Consider the following 19,489-nt stretch of genomic DNA (forward strand, 5'->3'; position numbering starts at 1 on the left):
AGTTTGAGCTTCCTCAGCTGCCGTAGAAAGAACATCCTTTGCTGGGCCTTCTTGATGAGGGAGCTGATGGTTGGCTCCCACTTAAGGTCCCGGGTGATGGTGGTGCCCAGGAAGCGGAAGGAGTCCGCGATGGTGATGGGGGAGTCCATGAGGGCAAGGGGGGGCAAAGGGGCTGTGACTTTCCTGAAGTCCACAATCATCTCCACTGTTTTCTGAGCGTTCAGCTGCAGGTTGTTGTGTCCGCACCAGGACACCAGTCGAGCCACCTCCCTCCTGTAGGCAGTCTCATCTTTATCTCATCTTTATCTTAATAACAACAAATCTTTAGTTTGTTCTGTAGGAGCTCCATATGTTTAGTGTCAAAGACTTCTTAGATTGTGTTCATTGCTGGCACATAAAGAAAAATGCTTTGATTTTACTAAAGTGACACAAACCCATCTCAACACTGTTTTTTATATCCGCTATATTATTTTGCGTAGTCTGTGTAACTGTTGTGCTTTATTTCTGCTGGCTTCTTTAATGTGATGTAAACCAGCCTGACATAATACCAGTTGAGTACTTTATTTGATGTTGCCAAAGGTTTAAAAACAGCCTGACAGAATAAGAAATTGTGAAAATTTAGAGGATGAATTATACCTGCTGGTATCTGATCTTGAATGGCAAATTTTAGAGTATTTTATAGGGAAGTGAAATAATGTTTGGACCTCTTATCAGGCAAAGAGAAAGTTGTTAAGAACTGCTCTAAAAACACCACCTCAGGGGGACTATATCCAAATCTCTCCGTTTACTGATGGGACGTTGAAACGTCAATACGCGGATTCATACATTTAGAACTGGACGTTGCACCAGAACTGGAAGCGCGGACTGATACATTTTTAACAGCGGTCCTGCTTTAGCCCTCCGGGGCTTAATAACAAAATACGAAAAATACGAACATTTTAATTTTGGAAACATTGTTGTCGGTTGTTCAACTTGCCAGCTTTCGCAAAATTGCTAAATCCGCGCTAGCATGCATGTTTGAAGCTATGGTAGCGGTATGTTTTACCATGCCCGCGCCCTATAATCCAGAGCACCTGATGTATGTGTTAAATACAGAAATAGCAGCCGTAACTGAGGCTGCACCTTTTAATACGGTGCGCCCTTTGGTCGCGAACATACAGTATATAGAACATAGGGCACGTTTGTGCGTGATATCACTCCGCGTCTGCGCAACGACCACAACCTCCTATCTTTAGTATTGCTGCACCAACTGGTGGTCTTTTGGGTTGAGGATAACGGTGATCTATATGTACCTATATGTAGCTATAGCGTCATTGGCCTCCACTCCAGCCACTCCTGGTAGTTCCTCAAAAACACTGAGTTTCTAGTGGATGCACAATCTGTGGAAGCCAACATAGAAACTTCTGAAGAGCCAAAGTTCTTGCAACAAAAATATAGTCCCCAATTAGGTTGTTTTGTTATCACACGACCCCGTCCCCATTATCTTAAGAGAATATAAGAGAATGAGTGGAGACAGAAGAGAGAATGAAACGTTTTTGGTGCGTGTCGCTCTTGATTTTGTGTTTATTTTTGCAGTAAACTTAAAGGAGGCCTTATCACTTTATGTTTGATTAAATTTAAGCTGATATTCCATTCTTGACATCGTTACATTTACACTATTCATGGGAATTTTATTTGGTCATTTTGCTTCTTTTTATTTCCTATTTCCCACATTTATTCATAGTTTTTATTAGATTGTGAAGAGAATTATTATATCTTGTTAGGATCTTTTATCTTGTTAGCATGTGTTATACTATATATTTTTGTTTTCTGTTACAGTTAGTTTAGAAGTTAGGGATAGTATATAATCTTTAGTAGGAATAAACATAAGCAAGTCAGTTGACCCTTCCTTGACATGAATGTTGTTTGGACGGTTGGGGCCAGGAGGAGACAGTCAGACGGAAAGTGGTAGACCCCCATCGTAAAATATGACAGCATAGTTTACTGGTGTTGATAAGTTCCTTGGCAGGAATATGACCTCGGACCTGGACATCTGGGGAAGATAATGGAGAAGAAGGACCGCACCAACACCAAAGGAGGCTGGAAGAAGAAGATGAGGTCACCCAAGAAGAAGGACTGGATTGGACTGAATTAGCATCAATAATTTACATATGTCTTTCTATAAAGGACTGGGTCAAGGGATAGTTAGGTTGTCAGACATCATGCCCTGACAATTGATTCTGTTGTTGCTAGGGTTATGAACTGGCCCAGAGCTCTGTATATTTGTATCTTGAATTGGTTCTATTTGCTAAATACATTGTGAAATTGGCATTTGTTTACTTGAAGTCTTCATTTAAAGAACACGCGGATTAGCAGAGACACATGAGAGGTAATGCAATCCAACAATTGCAATAAATCCTATAACATTGAACAGACTGACTAAAGTCAAATGACCTGCGGTTCCCACCGATAGCCGTCATTCTGATGGGTTTTTGCTGGCTGCAGCTGAAATATTCCAACGCTTCATGTCACAGAGACAGTAAATACTAAACCCTAAAGATTCTGAAGGCATGATGTAAAATAGTAACGTATAATACAGACATTTGAAGAGACAATTAAGAGAATGTTTTCATGCTTATAAGAGTGGCCGAGGAGCCATTTAGAACTTTATAAAGATGCATTGTGTGATACCAGGAACTAATTTAACTTCAAGGCGAAGCTGCTTCTGCTTTGTCGACCATCGACTGATCTCCTGAAAGTCCACCAGCGCTTTTTAAAAACTGAATTTTTCATCTATGGAGGGAGTAGACGGCAGATGTTTCCACAGATGCTCTTCACCAGTGGTCAGTGAGTGATGCAGCAGATGAGCGGGAGTTGACTGGCTTCTACCAGAGATGTCTCAATGTCTCCAGCCCATAGTGTGGATTCTCTACGAGATCAGACAGCAGCTTCACTCCTGAATCCTGCAGCTGGTTCTTACGCAGGTCCAGTTCTCTGAGATGGGAGGGATTGGACCTCAGCGCCGAGGCCAGAGAGCCACAGCTGATCTCTGATAACCTGCAGTCCCTTAATCTAAATACAGAAGGGAAAGTTTTATAAGGTTATAAGTGAAACCAGTATTAATCTGAAAGGTTAATCAAAGGCATGATCTGTAAATATTTAATTTAGTTACAGGTTAAAAAATGATAATAATATGTAATTACCACAATTCCAACCTCTCAGGTTTGCACTGTTCCAAAGGAGAATATATATTGTTCTGGCCCTCACTCTTCCCAGGTTCTCCCACCTCTTTCCCTCCCATCTCATCATGGAGATCCATCTCACCTGTGGCTCATCTTTAAAGGCACAACCTGTCTTAGATGACTTCCTGTCTCCCTCACCATCTCCCTCCTCGTTGGCTGGTGTCTACCAGGCACCCTCACCTAGTTTTGTCTAATTTTGGTTACCATCTGTCGGCTTTTTCATTGTCCTTAAATCAATTTATCATGAATAAGTGGTCCCCGTGTGGCCCTCCCTCCTGAAGGAACTGGGCACAACACACACACTCAGAAAGTGTGAGGACCCTCGGATGGAATAATGGACATTTTTGAGAATGGTGTTTACCCCAGAGTTTCCAGTCGGCAGTTTGGAAAGTGGAGAAAACCACAGAGCAGCTTCACTCCTGAATCCTGCAGCTGGTTCCCACCCAGGTCCAGTTCTCTGAGATGGGAGGGATTGGACCTCAGCGCCGAGGCCAGAGAGTCACAGCTGATCTCTGATAAACTGCACTTAATCAATCTGAAAAATGCAGGATGAGGTTATACGGTGCAGGTCTGCATGTTATCTGCGTCAGAACTAAACCTACGTTAGTTCTTAGTTGGGTCAGACCTGAATTCACGATATTACAAGGAATTTTTTTAATGTGGTGCATCACAGCAGTGTTGAGAACAGCCTCACTTCACCATCTTAGCAGCTGGTATATAGGTAGAAAAATGAAGACTGACCTGAGCCTCTCCAGTTTACAGTTTGGACTCTCCAGTCCAGAACAGAGCCGCTTCACTCCTGAATCCTGCAACGGGTTGATGCTCAGGTCCAGAACCCTCAGATGGGAGAGGTTGGACCTCAGCGCCGAGGCCACAGAATCACAGCTGATCTCTGATAACCAGCAGTCCCACAGCCTGGAAAAGGAATAAATGGGGCAAATAAAAACACATTTCTAAATATGAAAATGAAGAGAAAAGCAGAAAATGTAAAGAAATTTAGAAAAGACCAACAGAGGCCTCCTGACCTGAGCGTCTCCAGTCTGCAGTTTGGATGCATCATTGCAGAAGACAGTAACTTTACTCCAGCATCTCTCAGGCTTTGGTTCCTGCTTAAGCTCAGATCCCGTAGATGAGAAGGGTTTGACGTCATTGCTGAGGCCACAACTTCCCAATGACTCTTTGAAAGAAAACTACCAAACAGTCTGTTGTGTATGAAACAAAAATAGTGAGTCAAACTTTGGGATTTCTAATCAACTTATCTGAGAATCTACCTCAACACAAATGTAGCTCATTTCCTGGAAAAGCTAAATTCAACACCGTAGAGCAACAGTTTGAACGACCATCAGATCTGAAATGCAACTGAATTATTCTCAACATTTGTCTTATTTTAGAACAGCTCATAATTACTCAATATTTAAAATGATTATAGCAAATGGTTTAAAGAAACGTGCATCTTTTTATCTGTCTGTCGGCTCTTTGGATATTTTGCATTTCATCCAATTTGTACGATCGTGCGTCAAGTCTTAATTCAGCGATCCGATCGATGACATCAGAGTCTCTGGTTGCATCGATTGCCCTCAGCTTCTGTTCTATCTGCCTGTTTCCCTTCAAATCATTTTCACTGCACCTTTTGTTGCTAGTGATGAAGTTGCCACCTAACGGGTGTGGAAAGGGTCAAACAACTTTGTGGGTCACATAAAGGCTCCAAACGGAACCGCCACAAAGACCTAAAACACCCATTTAAACCAACGAGGCCGGCTGTTTTTACATTGAACAAATGAAGCAAAATAGTCACGAGTCATTAGTTAAAATGTGTTTTTCTGTCGTTAGAATACGATGTATACAAACAAACAAAAGTTATTTAATGACATGACAGTAATTTCATGATAGTCAGTTAACTTGTGGCTCCTATTATTCCTGCCTTATGTTGGTTTGTCTGGATTGACCTTTGAACTTATATCCAGCCAGTGTTGAACATTTCTGGATGAATTGTTGTTTTTTAATTTATGGACGCTGCAATGGAGATAAAGAATTGAAGGAATGACCACTGGAGGGGGTATTGCTGCCTGACATGATCCAATCGCTTGATTTAAACGCCGATGTCCGGCCCCAGAAATCTTTACTTACTCGACCTTCCTGCAGTTCCTCACAGCTGGAATCAGGCGACGTCGTCCCTCCTCTGAGGTCTTGTACTGCTGCAGGTTCAGCTCATCCAAAACCTCCTCTGACATCTGCAGCAGGTAGGCCAGAGCTGAACAGTGGATCTCTGACAGTTCCCTCTCTGATATTTCCCCTGACTTCAGGAACTCTTGGATCTCCTGATGGACTGACTGATCCTTCATCTCCATCAGACAGTGGAAGATGTTGATGCTTCTGTCTGGGGAGAATTCATCACTGTTCACCTCCTTCAGGTTGTTGAGGACCTCCTGGATGGTTTCTGGATGGCTGTTCCTCTGATCCAACAGTCCACCCAAGATCCTCTGATTGGTTTCCAGAGAGAGACCATGAAGGAAGCGAACAAACAAGTCCAGGTGGCCATTTTCACTTTTGAGAGATTTCATTAGTTCTCTCATGAGGAAGCCATCAAGAGATGTGACTGGATCGTTATTTGTGTACAACCCAGCAAACCGGAAAAAGCCCTTTGGTTTTGAATATTTTAGGAACTTATTTATAACCGCTGTGTCTTTCCTGGTGTAATGGTGGAACATGTAGACGGCAGCCAGAAACTCCTGAATGCTCAGATGAACAAAGCAGTAGACTGATTTCTGGAAGATCACACTCTCTCTCTTGAAGATCTCTGTACAAACTCCTGAGTACACTGACACCTCGGAGACATCCAGTCCACATCGCTCCAGGTCTTCTGAGTAGAACATGATGTTTCCTTTCTCCAGATGTTCAAACGCCAGCCGACCCAACTTCAGAAGGAGTTTTTTATCAGCCTTAGTCAGTTCCTCTGGTCTCTGCTTTCCTCCATACTTCTGCTTCTTCCTCTTTATCTGAACCATCAGGAAGTGTGAGTAGAGGTCAGTCAGGGTTTTGGGCAGCTCTCCTCTCTGGTCTCTGGTCATCATGTCCTCCAGAACTATAGCAGTGATCCAGCAGAAAACTGGGATCAGACACATGATGTGGAGGCTCCTGGAGGCCTTGATGTGTGAGATGATTCTCTTGGAAAGATATTCATCACTGAACCTCCTCCTGAAGTACTCCTCCTTCTGGGAGTCAGTGAAGCCTCGTACTTCTGTGATCCTGTCAACACACGAGGGAGGAATCTGATAGGCTGCGGCAGGTCTGGAGGTGATCCAGATGAGAGCGGAGGGAAGCAGGTTCCCCTGGATGAGGTTCACCAGGAGCACGTCAACTGACGATACTTGTGTGACATCAGAGATGACCTGATGCTTGTTGAAACCCAGTGAAAATCTGCTTTCATCCAGGCCATCAAAGATGAACAGAAGTTTCCAGACAGTCAGATCTTCTGCTCTGATCTTCTGTAATGTTGGATGGAAAACATGAAGCAGTGAGAGAAGACTGTGCTGCTCATCTCTGATCAAGTTCAGCTCCCTGCATGAGAGCGGAAGCACCAGACTGATGTCTTGGTTCTCCAAACCTTCTGCCCAGTCCAGACTGAACTTCTGCACTGAGAAGGTTTTTCCAACGCCGGCGACACCGTTGGTCAGAACCACTCTGATGTGTCTCTGTTGCTCAGATAAGACTTTGAAGATGTCCTGGCACTTGATTGGAGTGTCCTGGATGTTCTTCTTGGAGGTTCTCTCAAGCTGTCTCACCTCATGTTGTGTGTCCACCTCCTCACTTTGTCCCTCAGTGATGTAGAGCTCAGTGTAGATCGTGTTCAGCAGGGTTCCACTTCCTGCTTCATGAGTTCCTTCAGTCACATGTTCACATCTTCTCTTCAGACTCATCTTATGACCTTCTATCACCTCCTGCAGATCACCACCCTCTAAAACAAACAATCTTTTAAATCATTTTACAATTGTCATCTACAGCAGTAACACAGATGTCCTCAACTGGAAAATATTCTGTCATGTTTGAATGATAGAAGCAACAGTCGGGTCATGACCCATCTTACTGTCCGTTTGAAATGTTATGTCTTCTTATGTACACCTATTCTTTTATTTCATTGGGTTTCAATGTAATTTAGTCTATAACAACCATTTCCATGTCTTCCAAGAGTTTGCTTGGACTAAACAGCTGGTAAAAGCTGGATGATATTTAGAAAAACACATCAAACCTTCTCCAAACACATCATACTCAGCAGACCCATTGTCCTGTAAAGGTCACCTGCCTTCAGCTCTTTAACACTTTCCAGAACTAAATGACTAAATGTTGCTAAATACTGTCTAAGCATTTAGGAAGGTCTGAAGAGGGTCCAGGGGTTCCAGTGGAACCAAACAAGTGCTCTCTGGATCTTCTCTTGCACATTGTAAATACACAAGTTGTTCCTTTATTCCGACCCAAAAGTATCTTATTAATACAAATGTACGAGCTTACGTGAGACGCTGTTGTTCAGGTCGGCGGTCTGCAGTTCAGTTCTCCGTTTCTTTTCACTCTCAGGACAGGAGGAATCTCCAACGGAAGCAGACCGTTTCTGATAGCTGTCAAAAATGGGAATAGTGGTTATACATGTCTACTGGGCGTTAGCAACGCCTAAGAAAGGCTGCGTTCACTTCTACTTTCAGTTTGCTCTGACAGTTGAAGATTGAATGAACACTGAGCAAAAAATATAAAGTTATTTAGGTTCTAACAAGCTCGTTTAGTTGGAGAAAAGTGTATTTGATCTAAGTGTTTAGTGGCTTTTCTTCATTGTGAATTTACGTTAAAAATAAAAGTGCCAAATCAGGAATATAAACTCATAGAATAGAACAAAAGTTCTCCATTTATGCTCCAAATACAGTAGTCTGGTCTCTGAAACTGATCATTAAATAGCACAGAGGTCACGCGTATTCAAAAGCTTATTTCAACCATTTAGGAATGACTGATATTGTTGTCTATGGGTTTATTAGAACCAGGAGCCTTATAAATAGACTTTTTAATGAAGTTTCATGACATGTGGTGGAACAGTGTGGCAGAACAAGCTGCACAGACCTGCCATGTCTTACCCATCCGTATCTAAATGGAGAGCTGGAGCACTCTGCAATGATGGATATTGTTGGGAAACTTTAAAATATATGCCTAGGAATTTTTGTGTGATGATGTTAACCCATGTAGGAGAAATGACCAGTTAAAAACACAGGCAATTTTCAGTTTTAAAAGATTTACCACACTAAGATTACCATGGGAGTTAATGGGAGCGAACGCCTGACATGTTGGTGCACCGTTTCATTAATTTAATTTTTCACGATAGTAGAGGCTAATACCTACAAAATGATGTTTTGTATGGTTGTGAAATGTTCTAAGGCAGAGTTGTGGTTCAGAAAACCTTACTTTAAAGGTGAGCCTTGAGGTCCAATACCAAAGTTTAAAGGGTGCCACACAAACACATCATCACACTTTAGTTTTCTTACATTTGGTCTGAACTTCTGAAGTTTATTATTATACTTTTGGACCGGTCACTCCTCAGGGACACCCAGCTGGGCACTGTGGACTCTGATCTGTCCTCGTCCATCCTGAGGAAACATCAGAAATAGTGATGAGACTGTGATGAAGGTAAATAATCTGTAGAGGTTGTAGCTAAATAATCCCAATTCACTGCATTTTTATCAAACAGGAACATTTCTAATCCATTCTGAATAACAACTGAATCAATAAATCAATGATGTATCTGTATAATTTTCATGTTTTCAGAGTTTAAGCTGCTTTTTTTAACTGTTCCCTGCAGTGAGAAAAGAACTGGCACCTTTTCCAGCCCCTCATCCTGCAGCACTGAATGTGCTCTAAAGTTCTTTCCAGAGCAAACGTCTCTGCACTTGCAGCAACATGTTGTAGTCATGGATCCGTGAGGAGAACCGGATACAGGAAACGCCCCCACTTTGATCCCAAAACCCAACTGGTGGCCAACGGTGGTCCGGCAACGACGGGGACGCTGGTCCATCGGGCCCACAACACTGGTTTTCCACAGGCCAACATGGTGAAAGGACTGTGCACCGTTTCATTTTAAAGAGCTGATGAATTTCATTTTTCACGATAGTAGAGGCTAATACCCACAAAATGATGTTTTGTATGGTTGTGAAATGTTCTAAGGCAGAGTTATGTGGTTCAGAAAACCTTACTTTAAAGGTGAGCCTTGAGGTCTGATACCGAAGTTTTCAGGGTAGTCTTTGGAGCAGTCGCTCTTCAGGGACACACAGCTGGTCACTACGGACTTTGCTCTCTCTTCCTCTTCCATCACACATTCGCTCATTTTTAAATGTGAGTCTAAACGGTTAAGCAGGAACAGTCTGCTGACACAGAAAATAAGATTAAAGAACATGATTCTCAGTATGAAGACAAGCAGAGGTCTGTCCAATGACGTATTGTCGGCTCATTCACATCAAAATCTATTATATGATGTCACCCTGTACATCATACAGGCCACATATATATTGGAAAAAAGTTTTGGGACATCTTAAAAGTTTACACCATGTTAAACATAAAATAGTTGTGGAAAAAATGTTTCTCCTGGGTGTTTCAAAAGGTGCGGTGGCATTAGACGGACGCACACAAATACAAATTAAATCATTTTTTATCTGGTTATGGTTTACAAGAAAACCTAAATTCTTTCAAGATGTCAGTTCTCAACATTAAATTCAACAAATAAGATGAGAATGCATTCAAAACTAAACAGAAATACGTCATCACATCATCAAAGTGGGTCAAATGCAGCATCATCTTCTGTCATCTCAGACAGGATTCCAACAAGAGGATCTTCATTTTCAACAACGCACCTTGACATCTCATCATGGCTCGTCTGTCAGATTACAAGCAGCTTTTTTTGATCAGGCGCATCATGTTTCTCACCAACACATGATGGTGCTGGAAAAAACATTTGTAGCCTGACCTAGAGGTCAAAACTCTGCATGGCGTGCACAGCTACTAGCTGCAGCTGGTGGTTGTGGCGGAGGAGATCCCAAACATATCTAGCAAGCTTGTTTTGGAGCAGAGCTTGTCCACCACCTCTGACCCCACTCATCACAGAAGTCCCACCATATCCATGGCCAGGCGTGTTGGCAGCATTGGAGCCAGCCTCAGGAAAAAGGTGTGTCAATATCTCAGAAGTGATGCATCAAGTTGCCACAACCCAACAGAAGTCAAGCAACCCAACATGCTGAATAGAATAGATGACACACAGCAAAGGGCAAAAAAACACCCAATTCTGCTCAGACTAATCTGATCTGACCACATGTACAGGACCAAATATATCAAAACACCATGGGTTTAGTTTTCGTTTCGTTTTCTTGACTGCTTCATTCAAAACAGAACAAATTTCATAAATCCACAATAACAAATTCATATTCCACAAAGAACCAGTTGTTAAAACAATAAAATGGAATGCCTTGATCTCTCCCTCTTTACATACTCTCCTTTTTTAAATAAAGGATTGATTGTCCCCCTGGTGGAGGGACAAAGAGAGGAGGCTAAAACTGTCGCGTTTGTGTCCCTCTTTCCGTGGATTTGTCCACTAACTGCAAATAATATTGTCGACTTATTGTGAGTATTAAAATGTGCTTCCTCAACCTCTAAAATGTTGGCTCAGGGTTAGCGGAAAACGCAGTTAGAGGAAACACGGTACAAAGTTTGATCATCCGTCACAACATTCCCGTCGACCAGCCGCAATGTGCGTCCGAAATACGCGCACGCTCATTGCGAACACGCAGGTTATTAAGCCGCATCTCGCAGCGGAACATTGATTCGAGACGACAGCAGTGAAAGAACCAAATGCTACCTGAATATTAGAGGTTTTCCATCAGGGCGCGGTCAGTCCAGATGGAGCCCGAAGTTGAGAACTTTCACTTTCGCTTCTTCTTCCTCAACACGTCCCGTGTTTGTGGTTGGATCGCGTCATATCCAGCACAGGCGCCTCTCTTCAGAACAATTTGGTCCACGTTTTAACTGAAATACTGGGAAACAACTGGAGTTCGTCTGACAGATGTTCGTTTTTGGGTGCGGAATCAAACTGTGTCAACTTTTTGATCTATAGGATCCCCTCTGGTTCAAAGTGTCCCTATAGGATATTGACAGTTCTGACCTTTTGGGGGCTGCACACACCTCTTAATGGTGACGGCACCAACGGAGCTGATCCAGTTGTCATCAGCTGGCCAGTCTGACTCCAGCTCATTAGGGGAAATTTGCTGATCTGGAGGAGAAGCTTTCAAAACTTGACGGGCTGGGGGGGAAATGACTGTAATTTTGGAATCAGCGTGCCAATTTTATTTTTAATCAGAATAATTTAGTATAATTTCAACAGGATATTTTCAAATTGTTCCCCAGTGTAACTTCACCTGAAATTGTGGACTCCAGAATATCTCCATTAAATCCATTTAATCACTTAACAGCTGTGGAATTTGAGCCGTGAGAAAAAATATCTCTCCATCATGATTTCCAGAATGTTTCATCAATATCTGAGATTCTTCGAAAGCTTCGCTGCTGTTGGGTTTTTATTGCTTCTGCTTCATTTTCAGGCACAGTTCTTTTATTTTTAAATCAAATCAAATCATCTTTATTTGTAATGTCTGTTGTAGTCAAACTTGGTGCTATGCAGAATCCCAGGGCCTGATCCCTAACAATCAACAGGAAAATCTCCCCTTTAACAGGAAGAAACCTTGAGCAGGACCAGGCTCATATGGGGGGGGGGGGGGGGGGGGGGGGGGGGGGGGTGTGTGTGTGTGTGTGTGTGTGTGTGTGGACAGCGTGATACTGAGCAGCTGCTGCAGCAGGTAGAGCTCCAACACCTACGACACACCGGATCAGAGCAGACGAAGCAACACCTGCACAGCAGTAGGCTGGGATATGGAGACTCTGGATAATCAGTGGGGGGGCAGTGAGGGGGATGGGGGGCAGTGAGGGGGGGTGGGGGGTGAGGCTGTAGAAGCCTGGATGTGGTGGCAAGAATGAACGTGCAAGTGTGAATAATTTAACAACGTATTCGGATCTAATGGGACTAATAAAAACACATGTGACTCCAGCAGGCCGTCCGTTACGTCTCCCAGGGAGGGAGCTCCGTCTGACTGATGCAACGCAGTAGCAGCAGCAGTAGCAGCAGAGCAGCAGCAGCAGGAGCAACGCAGCAGCAGCAGTAGTAGCAACAGCAGCAGCAGTAGCAGCAGTAGCAGCAGTAGTAGCAACGCAGCATCTCCATGAAAAAGATACAAATGGCAACATTTGACGCCGTTACCATGACAGATGGCCCGCTAAGGGGAAAGCGAGCGGTGGGGGTGCACGTGAGGCGGGGAGGCTGTTTCTATGTGCGCTGCATTAGCCCACGTCAACACACTCCAGGCTAAAACAAACAGGAAGTGCATGCAAATGAAGCTCGTGAGGAGCTGCCAGGAGGCAGCAAAGAAGAAATAAACAAATCTGTGAGGGATAAAAAGGTGATTTGAGTGAAGCTTCCTGCCAGCAGGTTGTGGGTTCGCTTCCTGGTCTATGACGTGTGCCGTCCTAACGTCCAAGATAAAAGACTTCAAAGGTAACGGAAGCATCGAGTCTTCAGAGCGTGGGGCCCGGTTCTACCTCCTGATAGATGTTCCCTGGCATGATCGGGTCCACGTTGACCGTGTGGACGCTCAGAAGACACATTGTGGGTCCTGGTCCACGGCGACGGATCCAGTGGGAAGAGAGATGGGACAGGAAGAGAAGCCGGCGTGTCTGAAGAGCAGGTAGAGACGCAGCGGAGCGGAGGACACTCGTTTGTCCAGGGTGGGAGGAGCCAAGTGTGGCGCCGAGTTCAGCCAAAGCAGACAACGGACACGTGGACACGTGGACACGTGGACATCTGCTCGGTTAAAAGCCAGAACCTTTAAACCTCCTCAAGGGTTATTATGAGGGAGGACGGAGCGGACAGGTCGGTGTCCCGCTCCTCCAGCGTCCGACCTTCCTTTGAGCTAACGTGCGCTAACTAGCAACTAGCAACCCTCCGCTGTGAGGAACTTCATTGGGACTGGAAACAATCAGCGGGAGCGTCGTACGTAATGGGCTCCAGCTCCGCGCTAATCGCTAATGAGAAAACTGCTGAGGAGCCAAAGGGGGGAGGAGGTGGCTGGGGAGGAAGAATACGAGGAAGGATACGAGGAAGGATGCGAGGAAGGATACCGGGAAGAGGAGCTCGGAGAGGTGACGCCTAAGCTCTCGTTCATCATCACAACATGCATCAACCGGGTAATCGCCGGGCTCCATCCTCCACATCCCATAATAACCGACCCCTGTGACGGGGTGGGGGGGGGGCCACAGCAGCTCAGGGGTGGGGCGGAGCCTAAACCGGGGCGTCACGAGTCTCCTGAGAACATGCGCACAACCCCGGCAGCAATATCCAATAAAGCAGAACCGGGGGAGGGGCGTGGTGCCGGCGGGAGGGCTCGCAGCTCGCTCCTGTTCCCACCCGGAGCAGGAGGCGGCAGGACCAGACCGGGTCCAGCAGAACCCGACACAGAGAAGGAGACAAGGACACCTTCTGGTCTTTCATTCCACACAACAGCAGGAAGATCTGGGATAAATGTTGAGGGGAATAACGGTAATTCTAGTTTTCCAGCTGGACGAGGCGTTCAGGAACACGCGCGGCCCACCTGCCCCCCCACCCACCCCCGCAGAAACATGATTCAATGATGAAACATTCATGATAACATTCTGCTCCTTCCCTTATCTTCCAGAAAGGTCTCAAAGGCTCCTGGTACTCCGGAGCCCCAGATATGAGATTAATCAGGAGGAATTACCGGAGTTGTGTTTATTCCAGAGGAACACGCCCCCCTGAGCCCCCAGCAGAGAGATAAGCAGCCAATGATAGGAGGGAGTGGCCAATGGGGAGGGGCCAAGATAGGAGGGGAGGGGCTAAAAGGAAAGGGAGGGGTAAGAAGGGGAGGGAAGGGCCAAGATGGGTGAGGAGGGGGAAAAGGAATCAAAACCGTCTTCAATGTACCTTTATAGTCCCTCCCTTTCTCCCAGTATAACAATGTAGCAGTAGCAGTAGTAGCATCTCATCCTCGCAGGACCACCAAATACTGTCACGTGCACTCTGCTGCACAAACTGGTACACAGGTTACACACAACTGAGCACAAATACAACAGACAACGCACAACAGCACCACATGTGGAAGCATTGACAGTTATCGTGAGCCTATTTGAATAAAGATAGTTTAATTAGCAACACTCACGCCGGCTGCTGATGAATAAAATGCACGTCTGAGGTGCACAGGTGCTTCACATTGTTCAAACATGCATCAAAGCCACAGACAGCACACAGAGGGTGTTTGTGACTGCTGATGATCCAGTTCTGCAGGTTCTGCAGGTGGACTCAGAGTCCATAGAGCACATGTAGCGCTCCTGACAACCTGTCATCACACCTGATGGAGCCCATCATCACCTCCAGCACAGGTGAGCAGCCTCCGTCTGGCTCTGCAGCCCAGGAAGTGCTAAAGCTAATCTGGGTGGCAGCAACGTGCTGGTCCCCTTCGTCCTCCGACAGTTTGTGCTGTAGAAGCTGAGATGTGAGTTTCACGCAACCATTTCTGAAGCACCGATGCGAGAAAAAGATCAAAGAAAAGGTCAAAAAATTAAAGTAAAGGTCAAAATGCCAAAGGAAAGGTCAAAAGATCAAAGGAAAGGTCAAAAGATTAAAGCAGATGTCACACTATTAAAGGCAGGGTCAAAATATCAAAGCAGATTTTTTAAAAAGATCAAAGCGAGGGTCAAAAGGTCAACAGAAAGGTCAAAAGATCAAGGAAAAGGTCAAAATGTCAAAGAAAAAGCTAAACAGAACAACAGAAAGGTTAAAAGATCAAAGACAAAGTCAAAAGATCAAAGTTAAGGTACGCTTTAAAGGTGTGTAATGACACAGAGGCCGAGCGGCACCAACATCCTGTGACAGCAGCCCCCCCCCCCAACTCAATTGTTCTTTTCTTGAATAAAATATGAATCTGTCCAGAATAATAAAGTTTCAAGTCAGAATGTTTCATATCAGAGACCAAAATCCAACATCTCGCGTCTCTAAACGCTTTGCTCAGGATTCAGAGTCCAAAGCAGAATTAGCAAGGCAGCATTAATATTTCAGAGCTTTTTAGATTAGATGATTAATTTTATTCAAAAGTATAATGAAGACGGTGAAGTTTAGGAAGACTTTAATGAGACTAAGTGCCTTCAGCTGAATCATGTTTACAGCTAAATGCTAACGCTAGGCTGCTAACGTGATCCTCCTGCTTCGTGTAGCAAATACACCAATCTTCACGCCTCCCTGCCAGCCTGGGCAGGAGCTGAGCTGGTTAGCTGGTTTCAGCTAAACCCCACCGTGGTTGTCACCTGACAGGTGGAGGTGGGGCCCCATGAACTGGCCCCACACCTCTTTGTGGATAGGTCCCCCGCTGGTCCCCCGCTGGTCCCCCGTTGGTCCCCCACTGGTCCCCCATTGGTCCCCCTTTGGTCCCCCACTGGTCCCCCGTTGGTCCCCCACTGGTCCCAGACTGGTCCCCCGTTGGTCCCCCATTGGTCCCCGGTTGGTCCCCCATTGGTCCCCCACTGGTCCAATTTTTTTAATAAGAATTACCGTATTGGCCCGAATATAAGACGACCCCCTCTTTTTCAAGGCTCAAGTTTGAAAAAAGACTTTTTGAACACCAAATTTAATTTTTATCCAGAAAATAATTACAGTACACCTGAAACAAATGATTATAACAATATATTCGAGAGAAAAAGCATGTTATTTTGCCTCATTCAAATCATGCAACAACTGTCTATCACATCTTAATATCTGAACATTTAAATATGTAAACTAAAGTGCAATCACATTTGTAAATGAATGGCTTCTGGTTTTTGAAATGTAAATAAACCAATCTACTGTGATAAAACAACAAAATTGCAATAACTGCATTAACCATCAAAGTGAAGTCTAACTGTAGCTGTAGTCTTGAAACAAATCTGAATAAGGAAAAACATTGCGTTAAAATAATGCAAACTGGTTTAAACTTGAGAGTCGCTGAGCTCTGTCATGTCAGAACATTACTCCTCACAAACATCCTCTGGCTCCTCCCACAGCACGTCATCCTCACTGCCCCAGGGCATTTGATAGCAACATTTCTTAAACCCGTGGATGATGCTCTTTGGGGAAACTGCATCCCACGCGTGGAGGATCCACTCACAGAGCAAACGTACCGGAGGCTTCTGGATCTCTCCTGTCGGTGTGAGTGCGTGATCACCAGACAGGAGCCACTCTGTGGATTTCTTTGGCAGATTGTCTTTGAATGGTTTGTTGACCACAACATCCAACACCTGCAGCTGACTTGTTATTCCTCCCCGGAATGATCACCAAGTCGCCGTTCATCGCCTTCACTTGTTTTTTGACTGGATCAGACAAGTGTCCACAAAATGCATCCAAAATCAGCATGTTCCTCTTTTTTCTGAGTCCCCCACGCCGTCTGCCCCACACAACCTTGAGCCAGTCCACTACAAGCTCGGTCTCCATCCAGCCCTTTTCCTGGGCACGTACAATAATGCCAGCTGGCATCGCCTCCTTAGGCACTGTCTTACGCTTTAAAACCACATACGGAGGGAGCTTGGTTCCGTCTGCGAGGCAGGCTAACATGACGGTAACGCGGCTCTTCTCATTTCCAGTGGATTTTAGAATAACAGATTTCTCACCTTTCTCGTGTACAGTGACAGGTGTTGGCATGTCAAAAACACAGGTGTCTGATCAGCATTGCCAACCTGATCCAGTGGGTGAGAGTGCTTTTCCTTAAGTTGATCACATAGCGCTGAGAGGAGACAACAGCTCTCCAGAGTCAGAGGGCAGGCGCTGGGCTAGACTTGTTCTGCGTCGCAGCGTTAGTCCGTTACGCCGCGTCATTCTTTTCCACCAGCCGAGGCTCGCTCTGAACTCAGCCGTGGGAATGTTCAGCTCTTTGGCTATTTCCACGGCCTTGAGCTGAATGACAGCTCTGCTGATGGGCGTCCCGTCCTTTCGTTTCTCGTCCACGTACGCGGCCGCTCTGAGGACCACGGAAAGCTTTTCTCTGACTGTGAGCATTTTTTAGGCCATCTTTTTGAGCTCTCCATCTCCGTACATTACACTCCGTGACACCATATTTCACAGCCGCTTTGCAATTGTTTGAAGACTCCGCCTCATTTATCACCATCATCTTGAAGTTTGCGTCATAACTTCTCCTCAGCTGCCGGTTAACCTGGCCGATCTTCGACCCACTTCTCCAGATTGTCGCTACGTTTCTCTATTTTCTGTTATCTCTTCTCTTATTTTCTTCTCTTTTCTTTCTTACCGCTATTTTTTATTTTTCTTCTTCGTGCTACCGCTATTTTTATTTTTATTCTTCGTGACAGGGGTTCGCTTTGGCCTGGGGAGTTAAGTTCAGCAATCGCACGTGATGACTCCAGTGGTGAAGATCATAAACAACAGCAAAGATATCTGGCTCCATCTAGCGTTGTGAATGGGTATAATGTCTAGACCCTGAATGTAAGACGACCCCAACTTTTTCAGTCTTATTTCAATGCAAAAAACACCGTCTTATATTCGGGCCAATACGGTAAAGCCATAGGTTGTATAATGCTGCTGTATCTGTCCTACCGTCCCTCCTGTTGAGACATGTGTTACACCATGGCTCAATATAGCGGCCCATTTATACAGATTTTTTGGTAGGATAGGTTTTCCTGCTGGTCATACATAGATGTCTTCTTTTAAGGTTGCACACAGCCAGGGCTTTTTCCATCGCCATCGTTTCTCTGGGGGAAATGTTGCATTTCTTTATCTTAATAACAACAAATCTTTAGTTTGTTCTATAGGAGCTCCATATGTTTAGTGTCAAAGACTTCTTAGATTGTGTTCATTGCTGGCACATAAAGAAAATGCTTTGATTTTACTAAAGTGACACAAACCCATCTCAACACTGTTTTTTATATCCTCTATATTATTTTGCGTAGTCTGTGTAACTGTTGTGCTTTATTTCTGCTGGCTTCTTTAATGGGATGTAAACCAGCCTGACATAATACCAGTTGAGTACTTTATTTGATGTTGCCAAAGGTCTAAAAACAGCCTGACAGAATAAGAAATTGTGAAAATTTAGAGGATGAATTATACCTGGTGGTATCTGATCTTGAATGGCAAATTTTACAGTATTTTATAGGGAAGTGAAATAATGTTTGGACCTCTTATCAGGCAAAGAGAAAGTTGTTAAGAACTGCTCTAAAAACACCACCTCAGGGGGACTATATCCAAATCTCTCCGTTTACTGATGGGACGTTGAAACGTCAATACGCGGATTCATACATTTAGAACTGGACGTTGCACCAGAACTGGAAGCGCGGACTGATACATTTTTAACAGCGGTCCTGCTTCAGCCCTCCGGGGCTTAATAACAAAATACGAAAAATACGAAAATTTTAATTTTGGAAACATTGTTGTCGGTTGTTCGACTTGCCGACTTTCGCAATATTGCTAAATACGCGCTAGCATGCATGTTTTAAGCTATCGTAGCGGTATGTTTTACCATGCCCGCGCCCTATAATCCGGAGCCCCTGATGTATGTGTTAAATACAGAAACAGCACCCGTAACTGAGGCTGCACCTTTTAATACGGTGCGCCCTTTGGTCGCAAACATACGGTATATAGAACATAGGGCACGTTTGTGCGTGATATCACTCCGCGTCTGCGCAACGACCACAACCTCCTATCTTTAGTATTGCTGCGCCAACTGGTGGTCTTTTGGGTTGAGGATAACGGTGATCTATATGTACCTATATGTAGCTATAGCGTCATTGGCCTCCACTCCAGCCACTCCTGGTAGTTCCTCAAAAACACTGAGTTTCTAGTGGATGCACAATCTGTGGAAGCCAACATAGAAACTTCTGAAGAGCCAAAGTTCTTGCAACAAAAATATAGTCCCCAATTAGGTTGTTTTGTTATCACACGACCCCGTCCCCATTATCTTAAGAGAATATAAAAGAATGAGTGGAGACAGAAGAGAGAATGAGACGTTTTTGGTGCGTGTCGCTCTTGATTTTGTGTTTATTTTTGCAGTAAACTTAAAGGAGGCCTTTACACTTTATGTTTGATTCCTTTTAAGCTGATATCCCATTCTTGACATCTTTAAATTTACAGTATTCATGGGAATTTTATTTGGTCATTT

At 44.5% G+C, this 19,489-nt stretch overlaps 1 protein-coding gene across 8 annotated transcripts in view; it reads right to left on the reverse strand.

Annotated features, from left to right (window-relative positions):
• Window positions 1-1,532: 1,532 nt before the first annotated feature.
• Window positions 1,533-19,489, reverse strand: part of LOC130520497 (NLR family CARD domain-containing protein 3-like) — a 46,336-nt gene continuing 28,379 nt past the window's right edge. For 2 of the 8 annotated variants that reach the window (XM_057024197.1, XM_057024198.1), the window contains exons 4-8: window positions 5,349-7,176; window positions 4,247-4,423; window positions 3,963-4,136; window positions 3,583-3,756; window positions 1,533-2,079 (exon numbers count right to left, since the gene is read on the reverse strand). In XM_057024197.1, coding sequence (XP_056880177.1) covers window positions 1,875-2,079; window positions 3,583-3,756; window positions 3,963-4,136; window positions 4,247-4,423; window positions 5,349-7,176 — 2,558 coding nt within the window. In that variant the 3' untranslated portion in view covers window positions 1,533-1,874. Of the gene's footprint in view, window positions 2,080-2,670; window positions 3,052-3,582; window positions 3,757-3,962; window positions 4,137-4,246; window positions 4,424-5,348; window positions 7,177-7,727; window positions 7,832-8,740; window positions 8,843-9,445; window positions 9,614-10,099; window positions 11,631-19,489 lie in introns of those variants that run through there. The other 6 variants (XM_057024195.1, XM_057024194.1, XM_057024193.1 and 3 more) reach the window with 6 other exon arrangements.

This window comes from Takifugu flavidus, unplaced genomic scaffold, assembly GCF_003711565.1.
Source record: "Takifugu flavidus isolate HTHZ2018 unplaced genomic scaffold, ASM371156v2 ctg405, whole genome shotgun sequence".
Classification (NCBI taxonomy): Eukaryota; Metazoa; Chordata; class Actinopteri; order Tetraodontiformes; family Tetraodontidae; genus Takifugu; species Takifugu flavidus.